The sequence below is a fragment of the Nicotiana tabacum genome, chromosome 8 (genome assembly GCF_000715075.1).
Source record: "Nicotiana tabacum cultivar K326 chromosome 8, ASM71507v2, whole genome shotgun sequence".
NCBI classification, from domain to species: domain Eukaryota; kingdom Viridiplantae; phylum Streptophyta; class Magnoliopsida; order Solanales; family Solanaceae; genus Nicotiana; species Nicotiana tabacum.
In genome coordinates, this window is record NC_134087.1 from 161,946,103 (window position 1) to 161,965,201 (window position 19,099).

At 38.1% G+C, this 19,099-nt stretch overlaps 4 protein-coding genes across 4 annotated transcripts; 2 read left to right on the forward strand and 2 right to left on the reverse strand.

The window, feature by feature from the left end:
• Positions 1–1,130: 1,130 nt before the first annotated feature.
• Positions 1,131–1,688, reverse strand: LOC142163379 (uncharacterized). Its single transcript, XM_075220657.1, has one exon. It carries the CDS (start codon positions 1,686–1,688, stop codon positions 1,131–1,133), a length of 558 nt encoding a protein of 185 aa, XP_075076758.1.
• Positions 1,689–3,937: 2,249 nt separating this feature from the next.
• LOC107762949 (heterogeneous nuclear ribonucleoprotein 1) lies at positions 3,938–9,367 on the forward strand. Its single transcript, XM_016581348.2, has 5 exons — positions 3,938–4,236; positions 4,355–4,456; positions 4,612–4,841; positions 5,386–6,526; positions 8,720–9,367. The coding sequence occupies exons 3-5, from the start codon at positions 4,617–4,619 to the stop codon at positions 8,731–8,733; spliced, it is 1,380 nt and encodes a 459-aa protein (XP_016436834.1). The 5' UTR covers positions 3,938–4,236; positions 4,355–4,456; positions 4,612–4,616; the 3' UTR covers positions 8,734–9,367.
• A 536-nt stretch (positions 9,368–9,903) lies between these two features.
• Positions 9,904–13,290, reverse strand: LOC107762950 (uncharacterized). Its single transcript, XM_016581349.2, has 2 exons — positions 13,079–13,290; positions 9,904–11,435 (listed from the first exon to the last, which is right to left on the reverse strand). Exon 2 carries the CDS (start codon positions 11,411–11,413, stop codon positions 10,118–10,120), a length of 1,296 nt encoding a protein of 431 aa, XP_016436835.1. The 5' UTR covers positions 11,414–11,435; positions 13,079–13,290; the 3' UTR covers positions 9,904–10,117.
• Positions 13,291–15,678: 2,388 nt separating this feature from the next.
• Positions 15,679–17,434, forward strand: LOC142163380 (uncharacterized). Its single transcript, XM_075220658.1, has 2 exons — positions 15,679–16,099; positions 16,500–17,434. The coding sequence occupies exons 1-2, from the start codon at positions 15,679–15,681 to the stop codon at positions 17,432–17,434; spliced, it is 1,356 nt and encodes a 451-aa protein (XP_075076759.1).
• The last annotated feature ends 1,665 nt before the right edge of the window (positions 17,435–19,099 follow it).

Consider the following 19,099-nt stretch of genomic DNA (forward strand, 5'->3'; position numbering starts at 1 on the left):
CACACATCCATCTCAACATCCTCATCTCTGTTACTCTCATCTTCTGCACGTGGGAGTTCTTGACTAGCCAACACTCAGCCCCATATAACATAGCCGGTCGAACCACCATTCGATAAAACTTACCCTTAAGTCTTAGCGGCACATTCCTATCACACAAAACACCGGAAGTGAGCCTCCACTTCATCCATCCCGCTCCGACGCGATGTGCGACATCTTTGTCAATCTCCCTGTTACCCTGGATAATAAACCCGAGATACTTAAAACTCGCTCTCTTGGGGATAACTTGAGCATCAAACTTAACCTCTACGTCTGCCTCATGGGTCCCGTCACTGAATTTGCACTCCAAATATTCTGTCTTGGTTCTACTCAGTTTGAAACTTTTAGACTCCAAGGTCTGTCTTCAAACCTCCAACCTCGCATTAACTCCGCTATGCATCTCGTCAATTAACACTATATCATCGGCAAATAGTATGCACCAATGCACCTCCCCTTGGATGTGATGCGACAGTACATCTATCGCCAAGGCAAATAAAAATAGGCTAAAAGTCGATCCTTGGTGAAACCCCATAACAACGGGGAAATGCTCTGAATCACCACACACAGTCCTCACCCGAGTCTTAGCATCATCATACATATCCTTAATCACCCTAATGTACGCTATCGGAACGCCCCTAACCTCCAAACACCTCCACAGGACCTCTCTCGGAACTTTATCGTATGCCTTATCAAGGTCAATAAACACCATATGCAAATCCTTCTTCCTCTGCCTATACTGCTCCACTAATCTCCTTAGCAGATGAATCGCTTCTGTAGTCGATCGCCCTGGCATGAATCCAAGCTGATTCTCGAAAATAGACACGCACCTCCTCACCCTGGCCTCCACCACCCTCTCCCAAACCTTCATAGTGTGACTCAATAACTTGATACCCCTATAATTATTACAATTTTGGATATCACCCTTGTTTTTGTAAAGTGGAACCATCGTACTCCACCTCCATCCTTCGGGCATCTTCTTTGTCTTAAAAATAAAATTAAACAGCCCAGCGAGCCACTCCAAACCTGCCCGCCCCGCGCTCTTCCAGAATTCCACCAGAATTTCGTCTGGCCCCGTCGCTTTGCCCCTGCACATCTTACGCATCGCCCCTTTTACCTCCTACCGTAATCCGCCTACAATACCCAAAATCCCGCCGATTTTGGAAGTGCTCCAACTCGCCCAGCACAATGCATCTATCCCCTTCCCCGTTCAACAATTTATGGAAGTATGCCTGCCATCTTCTCCTAATGAGTGCCTCGTCCATCAACACTTTGCCATCCTCGACCTTGATGCACTTGACTTGATCTAAGTCGCGGGCTTTCCCCTCCCTCACCTTGGCCAACTGGTACAACCTTTTATCCCCGCCTTTGCCCTCGAGCTCCTCGTACAAACGAGCAAACGTCGTGTTCTTAGCTGTCATAACTGCTAACTTTGCCTCTTTCTTTCCCTTTCTGTAACACTCCCCATAAGTCCTTTTTTCCTCCTCATTTGTACTCTCTACTAGCTTCAAATAAGCAGCTTTCTTAGTTTTCACTTTACCTTGAACCTCTCCATTCCACCACCAGTCCCCTTTATGACCCCCATGAGAGCCCTTCGTGACCCCTAAGACCTCTCTAACAGCTACCCTAATGCAATATGCAGTCATGAACCACATAATAGACGCGTCCCCATACTCATCCAGGCCCTCATAGCCAGCAACGTCTCCCCTAACTCCTGAGCTTTGTCCTTGGTCAAGTTACCCCACTTGATCTTAGGTTGCCTGCACCCCACCCTCTTCCCCTACTCCTCTTGATCTCCAGGTCCATAACTAGGAGCCTATGCAGAGTCGTGAGGTGCTCATTTGGGATGACCTTGCAGTCAGTGCACAAACCTTTATCGCATTTCCTGCAGAGAAGATAATCAATCTGATTCTTGCCCATTTCCGAAAGTGACCAGGTGCTCTTCCCTCTTCGGAAAACTCGAGTTACCAATAACCAAATCAAAAGCTCTAGCAAAATCCAACAGTGAATTACCTCCCTCATTCCTATCCCCAAAGCCATACCCGCTATGCACATCATCATAACCCCTAGCACTAGCCCCAATATGAACATTGAAATCTCCGCCAATGAACAACTTCTCTGTATGCGGGATACTACACACCATCTCGTCCAAATCCTCCCAGAATTGCTTCTTGACCTCCTAGTCCAAACCTGCCTAAGGAGCGTATGCACTAATCACGTTTACAGTAAACCCACCAACTACCAGCTTAATACTCATCAACCTATCATTTACCCACTTAACCTCAACCACGAGTTCCCTGTCTACTTGCTTACCCCCAGCGCTCCCTGAGTACCATAGTTTAAACTCGTCTACATCTCGTGCCCTAGTACCCTTCCATCTAGTCTCCTAAACACACGCTATGTTGATCTTCCTCTTCTGAAGAATCTTACCTAACTCTATAGACTTCCCCGTCAACGTCCCAATGTTCCAAGACCCAATTCTCAGCCTAGAGGATTTCAACAAATAATGAAAATAGAATATTGAGAGAGTAAGGAAAAAAATCTTATTGATAATCACAGCTTCCTTCCAAAAGGAGAGATCCTCAAACAACATAGAGCAAAAGTATAAGCAATTGACAATATAATTTTGTGAATTTCATGATGATCGTACAAGATTTGGTAGGAGGTTTATATAAGGATACAATATGTAACTGTTTTGCCCTACTTAATTATCGCCTATTACTAATATTTATTACATTGATTACCCCTTACATGGGTAATTTGTTGTTATGGTAATAGTTGTCAATCATGCATAATTAGTGATTATGCCGATTTCTTTCCATATTTGTGACTATTAATGAACTTTCCTTCCTCGCGGTCTTTAATTATCTATCTCGTACCTATCTCTTCTTTTCCAGCTGTCAGATACGGTATCTTTGTAGGATCCCATGAGTGTTTTACTCATGCCTTCTCTAATCTTCACTCTTCTTGATGGTTTTGACTCGTTATGCTACATGTCAGCATATCATTAGTCCGCGTAGCAAATCTACTTTTCCACCAATACAATAACAAATCTTATATTATTATTTACTATATTATTATTTCTTACAATGTATTCATAGCATAAAAACTCATTGAATTATAATCCCTTCACAGTTAGACCGTGAATTAAACAACCCCATAATTGTTGGTTTACTTGCAGAATGTCTTTATTATTTGTAGATAGACCATCATTTTTTATTGCCAAAGAAAGCACGTACCCAGCAAGTAGTAATATTTGACGTAACTACTGCCATAAGTAGAGACAAAAGTTGGTTCAAAAGTATTGTTTTCTCATCATATCAATAGGAAAACAGTGTAATCACAAAAAAAAATAAAAAAAAATACAGTGAGAGAATTTACAATCCTCCTAGTTAGCAAAAATATTTGTTTTGGGTTACCATATATATGTGATACCTACTAATCAGAAATATGTTCTAAATTTAGTAGAGAATTATTGTTATTATTATTATTATTATATGTGCTTAACTTAGTTTTTACTTTCACTTTTATTTTATTTTATTTTATTTTTGTATGTTGATATGAGTTGAGCTTAAAGAATAAAGTAAGAATTCATATGACCGACCCAACTTGTTTGATACTGAGACATAATAATAATAATAGTTGTTATATTCTTTCACTTTTTTAATAATTTTATTTTATTTGCAAACATTCAAGGTGCAACCTTTTGATCAATGAAGTAATCCAGTAGTCTGGCTCGGACGATGAGATTATTAAACAAATATTAACTTGAACTAGCAGTTTATTTCCATTATTGTAATAGCTACTAGCCTACTAGCTGTAGAAAAATATACCAAACAAAGTAGTACTTGTTGTAGAAAATAAAAAAAGGTAAATGGAATAGAAATGGTAGTAATAGGCTTTTGGGTTAAACAAAAGGGTAGTCGTCGTGTGGCATGTTGTGCACTCCAAATATTCTTCCAACAAATAGATTTGCTACCTCACCCATACACGCACAACATCCTCTTCTTTCTTTCTTTCTTTGTATATATAATTTTCTCTTTTTCTACCCAACATTATATTTGTTCGGCATTGCCATTTTCCATTTTTATATAAAAGAAGCTTTGGAATAACCAAAGAGAGTAATGAAAAGAAAAGAGAAAGGAAGAGGATGATAACCACATTCTCTGTTTTCATTTTGTTATGCCTTCTCTTAGATCTCTGGTTTGTATCCAAATGTTGCATTTTCTTGCTACTTCATACATACACTTTTCTGTTTTATTAGAAATAATGAATCTTTTTTTTAACGAGTCTCTGATCTATCTGAATTGTGAATTTTCAGAGGCAGTGGATTGAGTACTGATTGATGGTACAAAGATCTGATTGAATCCAACAACAGAACAGTATTCTGCGAACTGGGGTCTGCCTGATTTTCTTGATAAAGGTTTATATTTTATTACTTTACTTATCCACATCTGGATCTGTGTGCTTATTTTTAATTTTCCTAGATTTTGTTTTCTGTGCATTCAATAAATTGTGTACTGTATAGTTTTTATTGTTGTGGTAGATGCAATTGTTTCATTATTTGAATGGTGATAGGAGAAATGATGGAGACAGATCTCGGTAAGCTATTTATAGGTGGGATATCTTGGGACACAGATGAGGAACGTCTTAAAGAATATTTCAGTTCGTATGGAGAGGTGGTGGAAGCTGTGATCATGAGAGATCGCAACACTGGTCGTGCTCGTGGTTTTGGCTTTGTTGTCTTTGCCAATCATGCAGTTGCTCATAGAGTCGTTCAAGAGAAGCACATCATCGATGGCAGAACGGTCTGTTTCCCGTTACATGTCTGTTTATCATTCAGCAAGTTTATACATTAACTATTACGCCTCAACGCCAAGTTAGTTGGGTTGGGGCTGTATGAATTCTCGCTATCTATTTCACTCCATTTGGACTTGCTTCATTCCAATATTCTATAATTTGAGCTTCCTTAATGCTAGAAGTTCTCTACATTTTCTACTGACGCACAAATCTTTAAACAGACTATAAAGGAATCCTATCTAACACTTGGCTTTACTTAAGAGTAATATCATGACTAAACCCCAATCTCAACTTGTTGGTATCGCCTATACGAATTTTTTGCTTCCATTGTGTTATTCTTTTTGTAACATGGACTGTGAGAATTGTAAAGTCTTCTGTGACAAGCTCAGCAAGTTTGCTGTTCAAAATTTAGTACATATAACTGATGGTATTACCCCAAATGTTTCTGAAAAATTTCAGTTGAAGATTAATTCATGCTGGATTGTGCTAGTTAGAATCAAGTGAGTTATCATCTCTGTTTCTTCAAATTCTTCGTTGGCATCCAATTTTCAGGTTGAGGCAAAGAAGGCTGTTCCTAGGGATGACCAACAGACGGTAAATAGAAACAACAGCAGCATTCAAGGATCTCCGGGTTCTGGACGCACTAAAAAGATATTCGTTGGAGGTTTAGCATCTACTGTTACTGAGAGTGACTTCAAGCAATACTTTGATCAGTTTGGTACAATTACAGATGTTGTAGTGATGTATGACCACAACACTCAGAGGCCAAGAGGCTTTGGTTTTATAACTTATGATTCGGAGGATGCAGTGGATAGGGCATTGTATAAGACCTTTCATGACCTAAATGGTAAAATGATTGAGGTGAAGCGCGCCGTTCCGAAAGAGATGTCTCCAGGGCCCAACCGGAGCCCTTTCAACGGATACAACTACGGACTTGGTAGAGCAAATAGCTTTCTCAACAACTATGCTCAAGGGTATAGTCTAGGTTCGATTGGAGGATATGGGGTCAGGATGGATGGTAGGTTCAATCCAGTTGCCAGTGCACGTACAAGTTTGTCTCAGTTTTCTACTCCTGCTTATGGAACGGGTGTCAATTTGGACCCAGCTTTGAGCCCCACATTTGCAGGAGCTTCCAACTTTAACAATAATAATCTTGGTTATGGGCGGGGTCTGAGCCCATATTTCAGCGGCAAATCAAGCAGATACGCTACACCCATCGGATATAGCACAGGGAGCAGTAGAGGTGATTCTTTGCTTAGCTCCCCAACCAGGAATGTATGGGGAAACAGCGGTCTTAACCGTTCTCCAAGTCCTGGTATCTCCGGTTCCTTTTTAGGTTCTGGAACTGGTATTTATGGGGTCTTTGGGAATAATGGTGCCAATTGGGGCTCTTCTGCTCCAGTTGGTAATTCTACTGGTCAGAATTTTGGGTTCAGGAGTGGGGGAAACAGTTACGGCCTTGGATCTGGAGGACTTGGAAGAAGCAATGCAGCAGGTTTTGCTGCATCTAGTGGTGCTTATGAGGGGCCTTATGGCTCAATATATGGTGATCCGACTTGGCAAGCTGTGTCTTCTGGTGCGGATGGTTCTAGTTCATTTGGATATGGACTTGAAAATCCGACAAATGTTTCAGCTAAAGACTCTGAGAATTATATTGGAAATTATAGTATTGCCAATAGACAATCAAATAGAGGTACGAATACTCCTCCAATTGCATACCCTGTATGATTTTGATAATTTTCTTCTGTCATTCTAACCTAGGCTTCGTATTGTGCCTTCCCTTTTGATGTATTTCTCTTGATTCTTGACATATATTTGTCTTATTACCGATGCTGGTCAATTAGATAATAGCTGGCTTTCCCCCCTCTTGATTTAGTATGCTTCTTTTTATAGGAACTTGGTTTTTGGCTTGCAAGGCCACCTTTTTGATTAGTAGACTCTAACTTGAAAGATCATTAAAATATTCACAAAAATGGCTCAACTGGATTTGAGCTCCTTTGAGTTAGTAGTTGTTCTAAGTTCAAATTTAAGCTAACAATCTATAAACTATGTTAACGTCATAAGCGTAGTTTTGACGGGAAGATTTGGAGTGAGATATGTTAAAAGGATTCAAGACGTAATAATGGTTTTGTTCCACACCCCTACTTTTCTGTTAGTTACATTGATTTGGTATGCTCATTTGAATTACCTTATAATGGGGTGAAATAGTCTTCTTTGTCCAGAAAATTGGAAGTGGTTGAAACACCATCCGGTATGCCTCATATGAAGTTGAAGATACCTTATTAGAAAAAACGTGAGGATACCTTTGCTGACCTTTTTCTCCTAGATAAAATAGGACACACTGTTCAACATCTTTAGCTGAAATTTTTGCAGAACAGTGGCCATGCGGCTTTTCCTTTAGGTCCTTGGCAATCTTGCATTTGTATTCTTTTTCAAAGTCTGAAGTATTTGCCTAAAAATGAACTTAACCAAAGACAAAAATGAATTTGTGCTCTTAAGTTTAAGATTACAATGGTGAAGCTTGTAGCCGTTACTTTACTTAAAACAGTTCTTCAATTTACATAAGCATAGTTCAATCCTATGTTGCTCTGACTCTCCGAAAATGTCCAAACTGTACTTTTGGAGGATCCGACATACTACTTTTGGAGGATCCGACATGGGTGCGTCAGCATCTTGGAGAGTTCAAGCAACATAGGTTCAATCACTTCAGTAAAGCAGAAATAGTTCAGGAGCTCGCGTAAGATGGTAAAATCTTGTGGTTATGGTAATGAGGGTGAGGGAACTAGGGATCTGCATAAGCCCCAGTAGTATTCGAATTGGGGTTCTGAATGGCAAATGGGGTAAGTATATGGATTATTTTACCTTCTAACAATTAGACTAGTGCAGGAGCTAATCATGTACCTTACAAGGTTTGATCAGCAACTTTCTAAAAGAGCTGTCCTATTGTTTTAACGTCATACGGTATTGAACATTAAAATTTTCAAATTATGTTTGTAATATGACTTTGCAGCACGACTTTGGTTTCCAGATAACATGCCCCAATTACATATTCATCCCTATAAGTTCCTTGATTTAGCATGAGATAGTACGTAGAGAATAGGAATGGTGGTCGGATGGGAGATGAATTAGGTCCTTCATATCCTTGCCCATCCGCTGCTTGAGGCCTATGGAGTTAGGATTGTGGCTTTTCCTTTTTTAATTTTGTTTCTTTTGTAATTGAAATCAGTTGCATACTAAAAAGTGAAGGGAAAATAAAGACTAGTGACTGGAGCGAGCTAAGAGTGCCCAAGGAGAGGCTGAGTATTTGGGGCTTCTCCTCCTTGCCCCTACTTCCCTAGAAAAAACGGTTCAAAATTTTTATTTCCTACCTTCCCTATGGTCTTGGAGAGCTACAGGAGGTCTATCGTTAGGGACTGAAGGAGGATTATCTCTTGTACGAGCTCTGGCTTTTTGGCCCTTATTGATGAATCTTTAGTGGATATATAAAAAGGACTGAAAATGTTTTGGAACATTACTTTGTGTTTGCTTTAAGAAAATAACAATCACGTCTTATGGGCAGAAGAAAGAACTCTGAAGATATAAGTTATAGGCTCCTGGTAACAAATTTAATAGCAATTAATGCCCTTATTCAAATGTGGGGAATAGACAAACCTGTTTTGCTCATGGATGCAGTTGTCATTCACTGAAATTTTGTCATATACAAAAATGTATTGTTTTACTTCCATGTCTTCCGTCAAACTTGCTATTGGGTAAATGCAGAATAACCTTTCGTGCATTATCTTTCTCCGAGATTACCTGTTCTCTTGAATCAATGCTATATGTTACTTAGTGGGAAATTGTTCAGATATTGAGACTTGCTTAACATTTTCTTCTTGAATGTTTCCAGGAATTGCGGCATAGGAGATTTCTTTATTTGTATATCTGAAGATTCTTAAAAGTGCCTTGAGAAAAGCAAGTGGGCTGTGAATTTTAATACATTTATCCAAAAATATGCATTTCAGCTATAGCTGATGATATAGAGCTAACGAGGGGCCTGTCCGATAAAGTAATACATATTCAGAGAGCAGTTTTTAAAGGGATTTTGTGATGGTTTGAGGTTTCAATTTTTCGAAAGTAATTTAGGCTCGTATATGTATATCAGATTATACTTGACACCATCCATTGCAGTTGATGTATTGTGCATCCACAACAAAGCGGATACCATTGGAACTACGTTGAGAGGTAGAGTTATAATTTTTATATTCTTTTTTTTCTTTTTAACTTTTTGTCCGCTGTAGTGACTGGCAAAGCTGCTGATGTCTGTTCTCTTAGTTCCCCTTTTTTCTGGGGTTTGTTTGTCTCTCAGATTGTATTCAACATCCCTTTTGATTTACTACTGTGAAACAATAGGGGATACGAACCTGGGATCTACTATTAAATAACTGCTGAATTTTCTGATTCAGTACTCATTGCAGATTGTACAAGCGCTCTATGTTTGAGGCTTCATTTTTAAGTAACTATGTTGCAGATGAAATAGATACTGTTTTCATTATAACACTTCTTAGTAATGGTGTTTTGACTTGTGAAGATTTCTACAGATGAGATGATGGTTTCTTACATTTTGTATGTTTTTGTGCTTTTCTCAAAGCATTTCCCTTGAAATTAACACACGTTTTGGTTTTGCTAAGATTTTTTAATATCATTTGATCAGAACAACTGCCTATTGGTTTCCTTGTTTTGCAATTAGATATAACTTTTTAATTCAAATATATGCATATGAATATGAATGAAAGACGAGGTTGAAGTTGCAAATGCCAGTGTATTCGACAGCTTTTGACGAAGATGAGCTCAAAAATACTAGTGCCCGAAGTTGCTCTGAGAGTTGTTCAACTTGTTTTAATAACTTAATTCAGTAAATATTTAAGGAGATTTCATTTTCACAACATATTTATGCTGCTAGACTCCATATCTACCACACTGGAGATGCATCGGCCATTGATCAGAAACCTCGGCTTAATTAGGCAAACTTTTCCAATATAATAGGCGACTGATGCGCACAGTAGATAATCAAATCATTAAAGGACAAATTATGAAGAGAAATTAAGCACAGATTTAATTAGCTAGAAACAACAGAAATAGAATAATGCTTTTACAGAGCCAAGTCAAGCAGTTTTCATCATTCTAGTTCCCCTTATAAAATGACTGAATACCACAATACACAGAATGCTCAGTGTCACTAATACCTGCAGTCTTGTTTCCTAAACTCTAGAGGTCATTTGAGTAGTGTAATCATCGTCACAAGATCTCAGAAGAAAGCTCTGCTACCATAAAACACTCGAGAGCCAGTGCTCTTGGGTGTTTCTAATTTCTGATCTGAACTCGAACTGCCAGAACTGGTCGGTTCATTTCCAATATCCAACGGAAGCTTCATTTTTGCCAATGAATCAGTAAATTGCTGCATGCTTTTCATGTACATGTCCACTATCTCCTGTTGCACAACCTTTTGCTCTGCCTCAATGTCTACTACTGGCTTTGGAAATCCGCTACCAGGCTTGATTTCTGACGAGTTGCTCTCAGCATCACCACAATTTACTCTTTTCACGGTGGCGCATTCGGAAGTATATTCTTGAACTGGAGATTTTGATTCTCCCGAGGGCTCTGAAGACTGAGAGCTTGCAGGATGCAAGACTGACGGCGACTCAATGGTTGATACACTGCTTGGAGGGGAATCACGCTTAGGATATTGGTTTGGATTAGTAATTCCTGTTGGAAAATTTTCCTCAACACGAACTTCTACTTCTGGACTGAGATGATTTGCTGTATCAGAAGAGACCAAGCTATCTGAGCTTTGAGAGTCAAGATCAGTGCATGGTATACCAAAGTACTCAGAGACCATAAGATGATTTTCATTTACTATCTTGGGATCAGGGAATTCGATTTTTTCAAATTCATTAGGAAGCGACTCAGTTGCTTTAGCATCCAGCAGAGATGCACGAGTGCCAACAGATTCAGGCAATGCAGGAATCACAATCACTTCAGGTGAAGTTCCACTATAAGAAAAGGACAACTGCACATATCCTGCTGGAGAGTGGAAGAGATCAGTTGATGAAAGAGTAAACTCTTTTTCTAGCTTTCCATTTTTAACAAGGACTTCAGTTAGCGGGACCAGTGCAAAGCCTAGCAGTTGGTCTTCCAAATAATTCCTCACCCTGCTCATCATCCATATCTCACATTTCACGGAGCATTCTATTGTACGGACTTTGAGCCTTAGATTTTCATTGAATACTGGACTTTGCCCTCCACCATTAATAATTTGCGTGGAGACTGCATTTTCAGGATCACTGGTAAGACAAAGTTTTGCATAAACGTCTTGCTCATGGTAAATGCAGATGTTATGGATGTCTCTGGCCTGGTGTACATACACATCTAGAACTCCAATGAAGTCCTCCAAGTTGCAGACTGCAGCCTCCTCTCTATGAGCAGAAACTCCCTGGGATAGGCCACCACGGTTCTTTATGAATAACTCACTGCTCTGCTTCTCGGGCTCAACAAAAGTGGAGGAACCCTTGAATGGTGAAACAATGGACTGTGGGGAATCCATCAATTTGACCACAAATATTAACCTGAAATCAAAAGATATGTTTGGTATCAAGGAATGCCAAGTCAATTTGTAGTTCTGCTTTCCAGTGTGAGCATGTAATCACGAGATTCAAAAGATTTTGGAATTCAATGTTGTTAAAGGCTCCGTTGATGCATATAAACCCTGAAACTAGGTGCAACACAAACTAAGCCCTTTGCCTTTGCTTAAGTGGCGCATCAAAACATGCGTCTCATCGCCCATGACTCAATCTTGAAGAGGGCAACATTAAACTTCAAAATAGTCAGCAGAGTGATTAATTGATAAGAAAATTTCATGAATGAAGCTATGATTAGGAATAGGAATTAGAGACATAAAATTGCATCTTAGCATCGGATCATAAATTTAAGTGGGTTTTAAACTTGATTTACACGATTTTTAATTCATGTATTTCACTTATCCATTGTTTGTGTTTATTGTTGTTTCTCTTGCATTATCTGTACCTTTTTGTTTCTTCATTAGCACATTTCTTTACTGCAAAACTCGTGTTAGTTGCATGTTCTATTTAAAACCCCCAAAGACCTTGGTGCTTTTGTGCACTTTTTGCCCTTGACAAGAACGGCTGCTTGCCATCTTACAAGAAGTAGCAATTGTATCCAAGGTGAAACCTCTAACTTGTCCGCGCAGTACCCCTACTAGGGAACATTCTCAAGATAAGGTTACATGAAAACACAATTCAGAATTTACTAATTCAAATGGATATGCGAGTGGCTAAGGGACTTGGAGAATTATAATGCTGAAACGAGATCATCCGTGGTAGAAGCAGAATTCCAAACAGGTATCACTCTCATCGGAAAGAAGTAAAAAGATGCAATCTTTAACGTCTAACACGTACCCAAGGGTCTAGCCTAGTGATTAGTGAGGAGAACCATGAGATCTCAGGTTCAAAACTAGTTGATTTCTTCCATTTTGCCTAAGTTTTAATGGACAGAGTTACTCCGTACCTATACTGGTGGGACGTAGCAGGTACCCGTTTCAAACTCTTCATGATATCAAAGCCAGACTCATCTCAATTTATTGTTTACCCAATGTTGGACCGCATCTTATATTGTCCACGTTCCAGATGTAGAGCCATATCAGCGGGATATAGGTTTCTTAGTCTAGGACAATCCTCACCTCATGAACTAATTTTCACCTCATGAACTAATTTTCACCTCATGAACTAATTTTAAGGGTAGAGTAAGGCCAAAAGCCCATTTCTTTATCAGTGCGCACGTTGACCCCCCGACACCACCCTCGTAAAAAATCAATCTGTAACGTCTAACATAACAAAAGAACCCTCAAGAGCCTCCATAACTAAAATTTTAAATGTAGGACAACTTAGTAGAGAAAATAGTCTGAAATCAAAATAGATAGAACCAAGAGCATAACAATCAGCAACAATAATCAAGCCAACCAGTGAGTTTACGCCATTATTCGAACTTAAAACAAAAATTAAACAAAAGAAATTGGAACTAAGCTACACGCATGCCAAACTGAGAAAAGGGGGAAATGGGAGGAAAACATAGCAACATACCCAAATCGACCAGAACAAAATTAATTACTCAAATGAAATTCAGCTCATAATCACAAATGAAGCAAGAATTATTTGAAGCACAAAACATAAAGGTGGAAGAAATTAGTTCTTACTAGCAGGTAAACAGGTGATTGGTCTGTGAATTTCTTGCCTTGACTTGAGACAGAAAATCGAATATCAGAAGAAGACCAAACTCAAAATACGAAGCGTAGAATAAAATCTACTGAACGTTGGGCAGTGGGAGAAGATTGTCGGAGACCTCCGTATCTTTGTGCGTATGTTTTGTGGATATTTTTGTCTGCAAAAGTTAGTCCTCTCGCTGACAAAGTCCAATCTCAGTGCGCTGCCTTCTTACAAATGGGACCTACTTTCTCCACCACGCGCCACTTGTAATTTTTTATCCTCTCATCTTTTTTATTTACCATTTTATTATAAGAATTTAGTTCTAATTTAAGAAGAAAAACAAGTTTAAACGAGTTGTAGATATTTGTGTGATTATAAATTATCTCAATAAGATAAATAAGAAGTGTAAAGTTAAATTATTTTTAAAACTAAAAAGCTATCATTTTTTTTTAGGACGGGCTAAAAAAAATTGCCACATAAAGTAAAAGGATGGAGTACTTATCTCTATTTCGACTATATGGAATGATTTGTTTGAAGATGAGTTTAAGAAAGTAGAGAATACTTTTAAAATTTATAATTTTAAATACGTCATACTAACATTTTTATGACTATAAAAATTTAAAAATTTAAAATCTTAAACATGACATAACATTTGTATGGCTGTAAAGCTTGTAGTTAAGGATAAAATGAGGAATTCAAGTTAAACTAATTCTAGAAAGCCGATATTCTTTCTGGATCGGATTAATAAGAAAATATTTTTGCATAAATTCAAAATAAAGAAGATTGTATTTATTATTAAATTCTATTTTATTAGAAAAATATATAACTTTCAGCTGCTCGACCTTCTCTCTCTCTCTATATATATATATATATATATATATATATATATATATATATATATATATATATATATATATATATATATATATATATATATACACACACACACACACACATATTTTATATACTTATACCAAATATAATTAGTTTCAGCCGACTGGTCAATTTTATATTTTGCCCTTTTTATTGCTTCAAAAGAGCCTATAATCATTAATTACTTATTTAAGAAAAATAAATATAATTTAATCAATTATCTCTAATGATTAATGCTATTAAATTTTTTAATTAGCTTACCAAAATTTTAAAAGATAATTGTTGGGAGTGTAAGCTGATTGTATCTGTATATGTGATAGTTGACTAGTTAGTTAATGAAGTGGCTATGGCTATTTATGTAAAGCAAGTTAGTTAGAGGTGTTAGTTAAAAAATATTGTATATATACTTCACTTTGTACAGTGCTACTGTTTGCAGAAGAAATGAGAATCCGTTAGTTTTCTCTCCAAGTCTTCTTCTGTTCATATTCTCTCTTCAATCTCTCTTTACTTTGATAAAGTTGAAATAGTATCAGAGCCTACTGCTCGAATCTAGATCGCAAATCGGTGTGACTACTGAATTCAAGCTCAATTGCTTCAATTACACAAGCTCTGCCTCTATAGTTGAAGCTCAACAATGGCGGAAGTTGATAATGAAGCTCCTGGGAAACTAAGTCACAATCATCCCCTGTTTTTGAACTCAAATGACAATTCCGGTGCAATCCTGATTTCATTGCAACTGCGAGGTCTAGAAAACTACTCGGTGTGGAGTCAGACAATGAGAATTGCTATTTTAGGTCGGAACAAGTTAGGGTTCATCGACGTTACCTGTAGGCGAGGAAAGTTTGGTCCAAATCTGGTACATCTATGGGACAGATGTAACGCCATAGTGCTGTCATGGATAATGAATTGTGTATCGCCTGAATTGCTTAGTGGAATTTTTTACTCCTCAAATGCGAGTGTTGTGTGGAATGACCTAAAAGAGAGGTTTGATAAAGCTGATCTTTCTAGAATTTTCCAGATCCATAAGAACATTGCCACAATTAATCAAGGTACTAGCTCGATCTCTTCTTATTTCTCAAAATTGAGACAGTTGTGAGCAGAGTTTGATAGTCTAGCCCCAATTCCTGGATGTGACTGTGAGAAATCGCGTGAATTTATTGTGTTTATGGAAAGATTGAAACTCCTATAGTTCCTTATGGGGCTAAATGAGTCTCATGAGCAAGCTAGAAGCCAATTGCTCATGATGATACCAGCTCTCTCTGTTAACCAAGCCTACTCTATGATGATGGAAAGGGAAAGCGAGAGGGCAATCGCACACACAAGTGTTCCTATAGAGAATTCTGACCTCACTGCTTTTGTGTCTGCTAGAGGTGGTTTTCAACAAAGGCCAAAGAAGAATTTTAACCTAGTTGGTGACTACTACAACTACAAGGGGCATACCAGAGAGAATTATTTCAAATTAGTTGGTTACCCTGCTAATTTTAAGCATAAGAAGAAAGGAAATGCATTCCCTATAACTAATTTTGCAGGAAACACTGGTGATTCAGGAACACTAATGCCTACTAATAGAAGTCATAATGTATTTTTAGTAGCTAACTTTGCAGGTAATAACAGTGGAGGAAACTATGGGGAGAGGAGTCAACCTCAGCCTCATCCAACAACTTCACCTCCCTTAGCACCATATTTTACTCCAGAACAGTATCAATAAATCCTACATATGCTTGGTAAAGTAAATGAAGAAGCAATAAGCTCTGCTCAACCAGCAGCAGCAGGTATATTTGCTTTCCTATCCAGTATAGTCGATGATATGTGGATAATTGATACTAGAGTTACTAACCATATGGTAGAAAATTCCAAGTTGTTGACTAAATTAGACAAGGACTCTAGTTTGAAAGGTGGAAATGTGCATCTTCCAAATGGGAATGTGGTGTCAATATCAAATACAGGAACATCTAGTATACTCAGAAATAAGGATATACAAAATGTGTTACACATTCCTGACTTCAAGTTTAACCTTTTGTCTGTATCAAAGTTGACAAAGGAACTGAAGTATTGTATGGCATTCTTTCCTGATTTTTGCCTATTCCAGGACCTCTTCAGTGGGCAGGTGAGGGGGATTGGTAGAGAAGATGTGGATTGTACTATTTGAAGTCATCTCCAACTCCTACAGCACCACTTACTCAACCACAACTACAAGAGTATGACAGTAAAGAAAAGTTCTACTCTGTGTCTACTAATGTACCACTGTCTGTATGGCATAATAGACTAGGCCATGCTCCTTTAGATATGCTTAGAAAAATAGAGTTTTTGAAACATTGCAAACTAGACAAAAATCATCACTGTCCTGTATGTCCACTAGGGAAACAGACTAAACTTTCATTTCTTATTAGCACTACTAGTTCAAATAAGCCTTTCCAGCTTGTGCGTGGGATGTATGGGGTCCTTATAGATTACCTACACATGATGGGAAGAGATATTTTCTAACATTGGTGGATGATTTTTCTATGTATACTTGAATTTTTTTGTTGAACAATAAAGCTGAAACTCTTGTCACCGTGAAGCAGTTTTTAGCTTTAATGAAGAATATGTTCAATTCTAATGTTCAAACATCAAGAACAGACAATGGATGTGAGTTTTTTAATTCTCAGTTTGATGAGTTGATCAAAGAAAATGGCATTTTGCACCAAAGCTATTGTGTTTATACAACTCAACAAAATGGTGTAGTAGAGAGGAAACACATATCTATTCTAAATGTACCCAAATCCTTAAGGTTTCAAGGAGCTGTGCCTTTGAAGTTTTGGGGAGAGTGTGTTGATACTATTGTTTATCTGCTTAACATGTTACCTTCTGCCACCCTACAATATAAATCTTTTTTTCAAATGTTGCACTCACACCCTCCTAACCTTGATCATTTAAAAACCTTTGGTTGTCTTGCCTATGCATCAAACCCCAATATCACTGATAAGATGTCACCTAGAGCCATTCCTGCTGCCTTAATGGGTATTCCTCTACTCAAAAAAGATACAAACTTTATGATCTACCATCTACATGGTATATCATTCTTTGTAAGCAGAAATGTGGTGTTCAGAGAAGATCTGTTTCCTTTTAAATACTTTACTCCTTCTACTCTACCCTTATTTCCAGTGCTAGAGCCTATTCCTGATACTGACACTTCAAGGAATAGTCTCAATACCACTCCCAATAGCACAACAACCTCCCAAACCATACAAGAGGAATTGATCACAGAAAATCACTTGACTTCACCACCTTCTATCAATATAACCCCTTCACCTAACAATACCATCCTAGAAGAACTTACCACCAATTCAACTCATTCTACTGAACCTTTTTCTCAGTCTGAACCACTTAGAAAATCCACTAGAACTGTCAAGCAACCTCTGTGGATGCAAGACTTTATCACCACAAAAAAAATCCAACTGTGTCTATCCTCTCTCTTCCTACATATTCTATGATCATCTAGCCTCACCATATAAGACTACCTTAAACTCCTACTCATCCATTGTAGAGCCTACTAGTTATACGGAAGCAACTACAGATCCAAAGTGAATTGAAGCTATGAAACTAGAGATTGCAGCACTAGAAGAGAACAACACTTGGACAATTGTTGATATCCCTAAAGGTAAAGCAGTTATTGGGTGCAAATGGGTGTTCAAAGTCAAGTATAAGTCATCAGGAGAAGTGAAAAGGTACAAGGCACGACTAGTAGCCAAGGGTTACAGTCAACAAGCTGGTTTGGACTACAAAGAAACTTTTTCACCAATTGCCAAAATGGTTACTATTAGATCAGTGATAGCTGTGGCAACCTCAAGACATTGGTTCATCTATCAAATGGATATTCACAATGCTTTCTTGGAAGGAGATCTTTTGGAGGAGGTTTATATGACTATTCTAGAGGGTTTGGTGGACTAGGGGAGACTAATCAAGTCTGCAAACTCCAGAAATCACTGTATGGCCTGGAACAAGCACCAAGACAGTGGAATCTCAAGCTTACTAAAGATCTGCAGCAACTTGGCTTTGTCCAGAGTCATTTTGACTACTCACTTTTCACACAACATCAAGGAAGTGACATAGTTGTGATTCTTATATATGTAGATGATCTAATCATCACAGGAAATAACAATGATGTGTTGGTAAAAACCAGGGGAGATCTTCAGAAAAAGTTCAAAATGAAAGACCTAGGTGAATTGAAGTTCTTCTTAGGCATTGAACTTGCCAGATCAAGCAAGGGTATCCATATGTATCAAAGAAAGTATTCCTTGGAGATGATTTCTGAGCTTTGCCTAGGAGGAGCTAAAACAGCTGGAACTCCACTTGAATGTAATCAAAAACTTACTTCAATAGAGTTTGATAGAGCATTCAACAAAGATGCAACTCATGAAGATCCAATACTAGAAGATGCTGGAGAGTATCAAAGACTGGTAGGGAGACTTCTATATCTGACCATGACTAGGCCAGATTTATCATTTGGAGTACAGGTGCTAAGTCAGTATATGCATGCTCCAAAACAATCCCACATGGAGGCTGCTCTAAAGATTGTTAGATATCTGAAAGCATCACCAGGCCTGGGACTTTTAATGCCATCAATTGAAATTAGACAGCTACAAGCCTTCTGTAACTCTGATTGGGGTTCATGTCTACAGACCAGAAGATCTGTCACTGGCTACCTAGTGAAATTTGGAGAGGCTTTGGTGTCTTGGAAATCCAAGAAGCAGGAAACTGTAGCTAGAAGCTTAGCTGAAGCTGAATTTAGAAGCATGACATCATATGTAGCTGAAGTTACTTGGTTAATAGGGTTGTTCAAGGAACTGGGAATTGAAGTGCAACAACCTGTTGATCTGTTCTGTGACAGCAAAGCTTCCATTCAAATAGCAGCAAATCCAATATTCCATGAAAGGACCAAACATATAGACATTGACTGTCATTTTGTAAGGGAAAAACTAAGCCAAGGAGTAATCAAAACTCATCATCTCTCAATAAAGGATCAACTGGCAGACCTACTGACTAAAAGCCTTGGAAAAGCACAACATGAAGTTCTGTTGAATCAACTTGGAGTCAAGAATATATTCACAGCATCAGCTTAAGGGGGAGTGTTGGAATTGTAGCTGATTGTATCTGTA

Bases quoted from the DNA above. Each gene is read 5' to 3' on its own strand.
- LOC142163379 (XM_075220657.1), bottom strand. From the start codon at position 1,688: ATGTGGTTCATGACTGCATATTGCATTAGGGTAGCTGTTAGAGAGGTC.
- LOC107762949 (XM_016581348.2), top strand. From the start codon at position 4,617: ATGATGGAGACAGATCTCGGTAAGCTATTTATAGGTGGGATATCTTGG. The intron at 4,842-5,385 runs GTCTGTTTCCCG...TCCAATTTTCAG, and splicing joins ACATCATCGATGGCAGAACG to GTTGAGGCAAAGAAGGCTGT.
- LOC107762950 (XM_016581349.2), bottom strand. From the start codon at position 11,413: ATGGATTCCCCACAGTCCATTGTTTCACCATTCAAGGGTTCCTCCACT.
- LOC142163380 (XM_075220658.1), top strand. From the start codon at position 15,679: ATGCTTGGTAAAGTAAATGAAGAAGCAATAAGCTCTGCTCAACCAGCA. The intron at 16,100-16,499 runs GTACTATTTGAA...TGAACAATAAAG, and splicing joins TGGTAGAGAAGATGTGGATT to CTGAAACTCTTGTCACCGTG.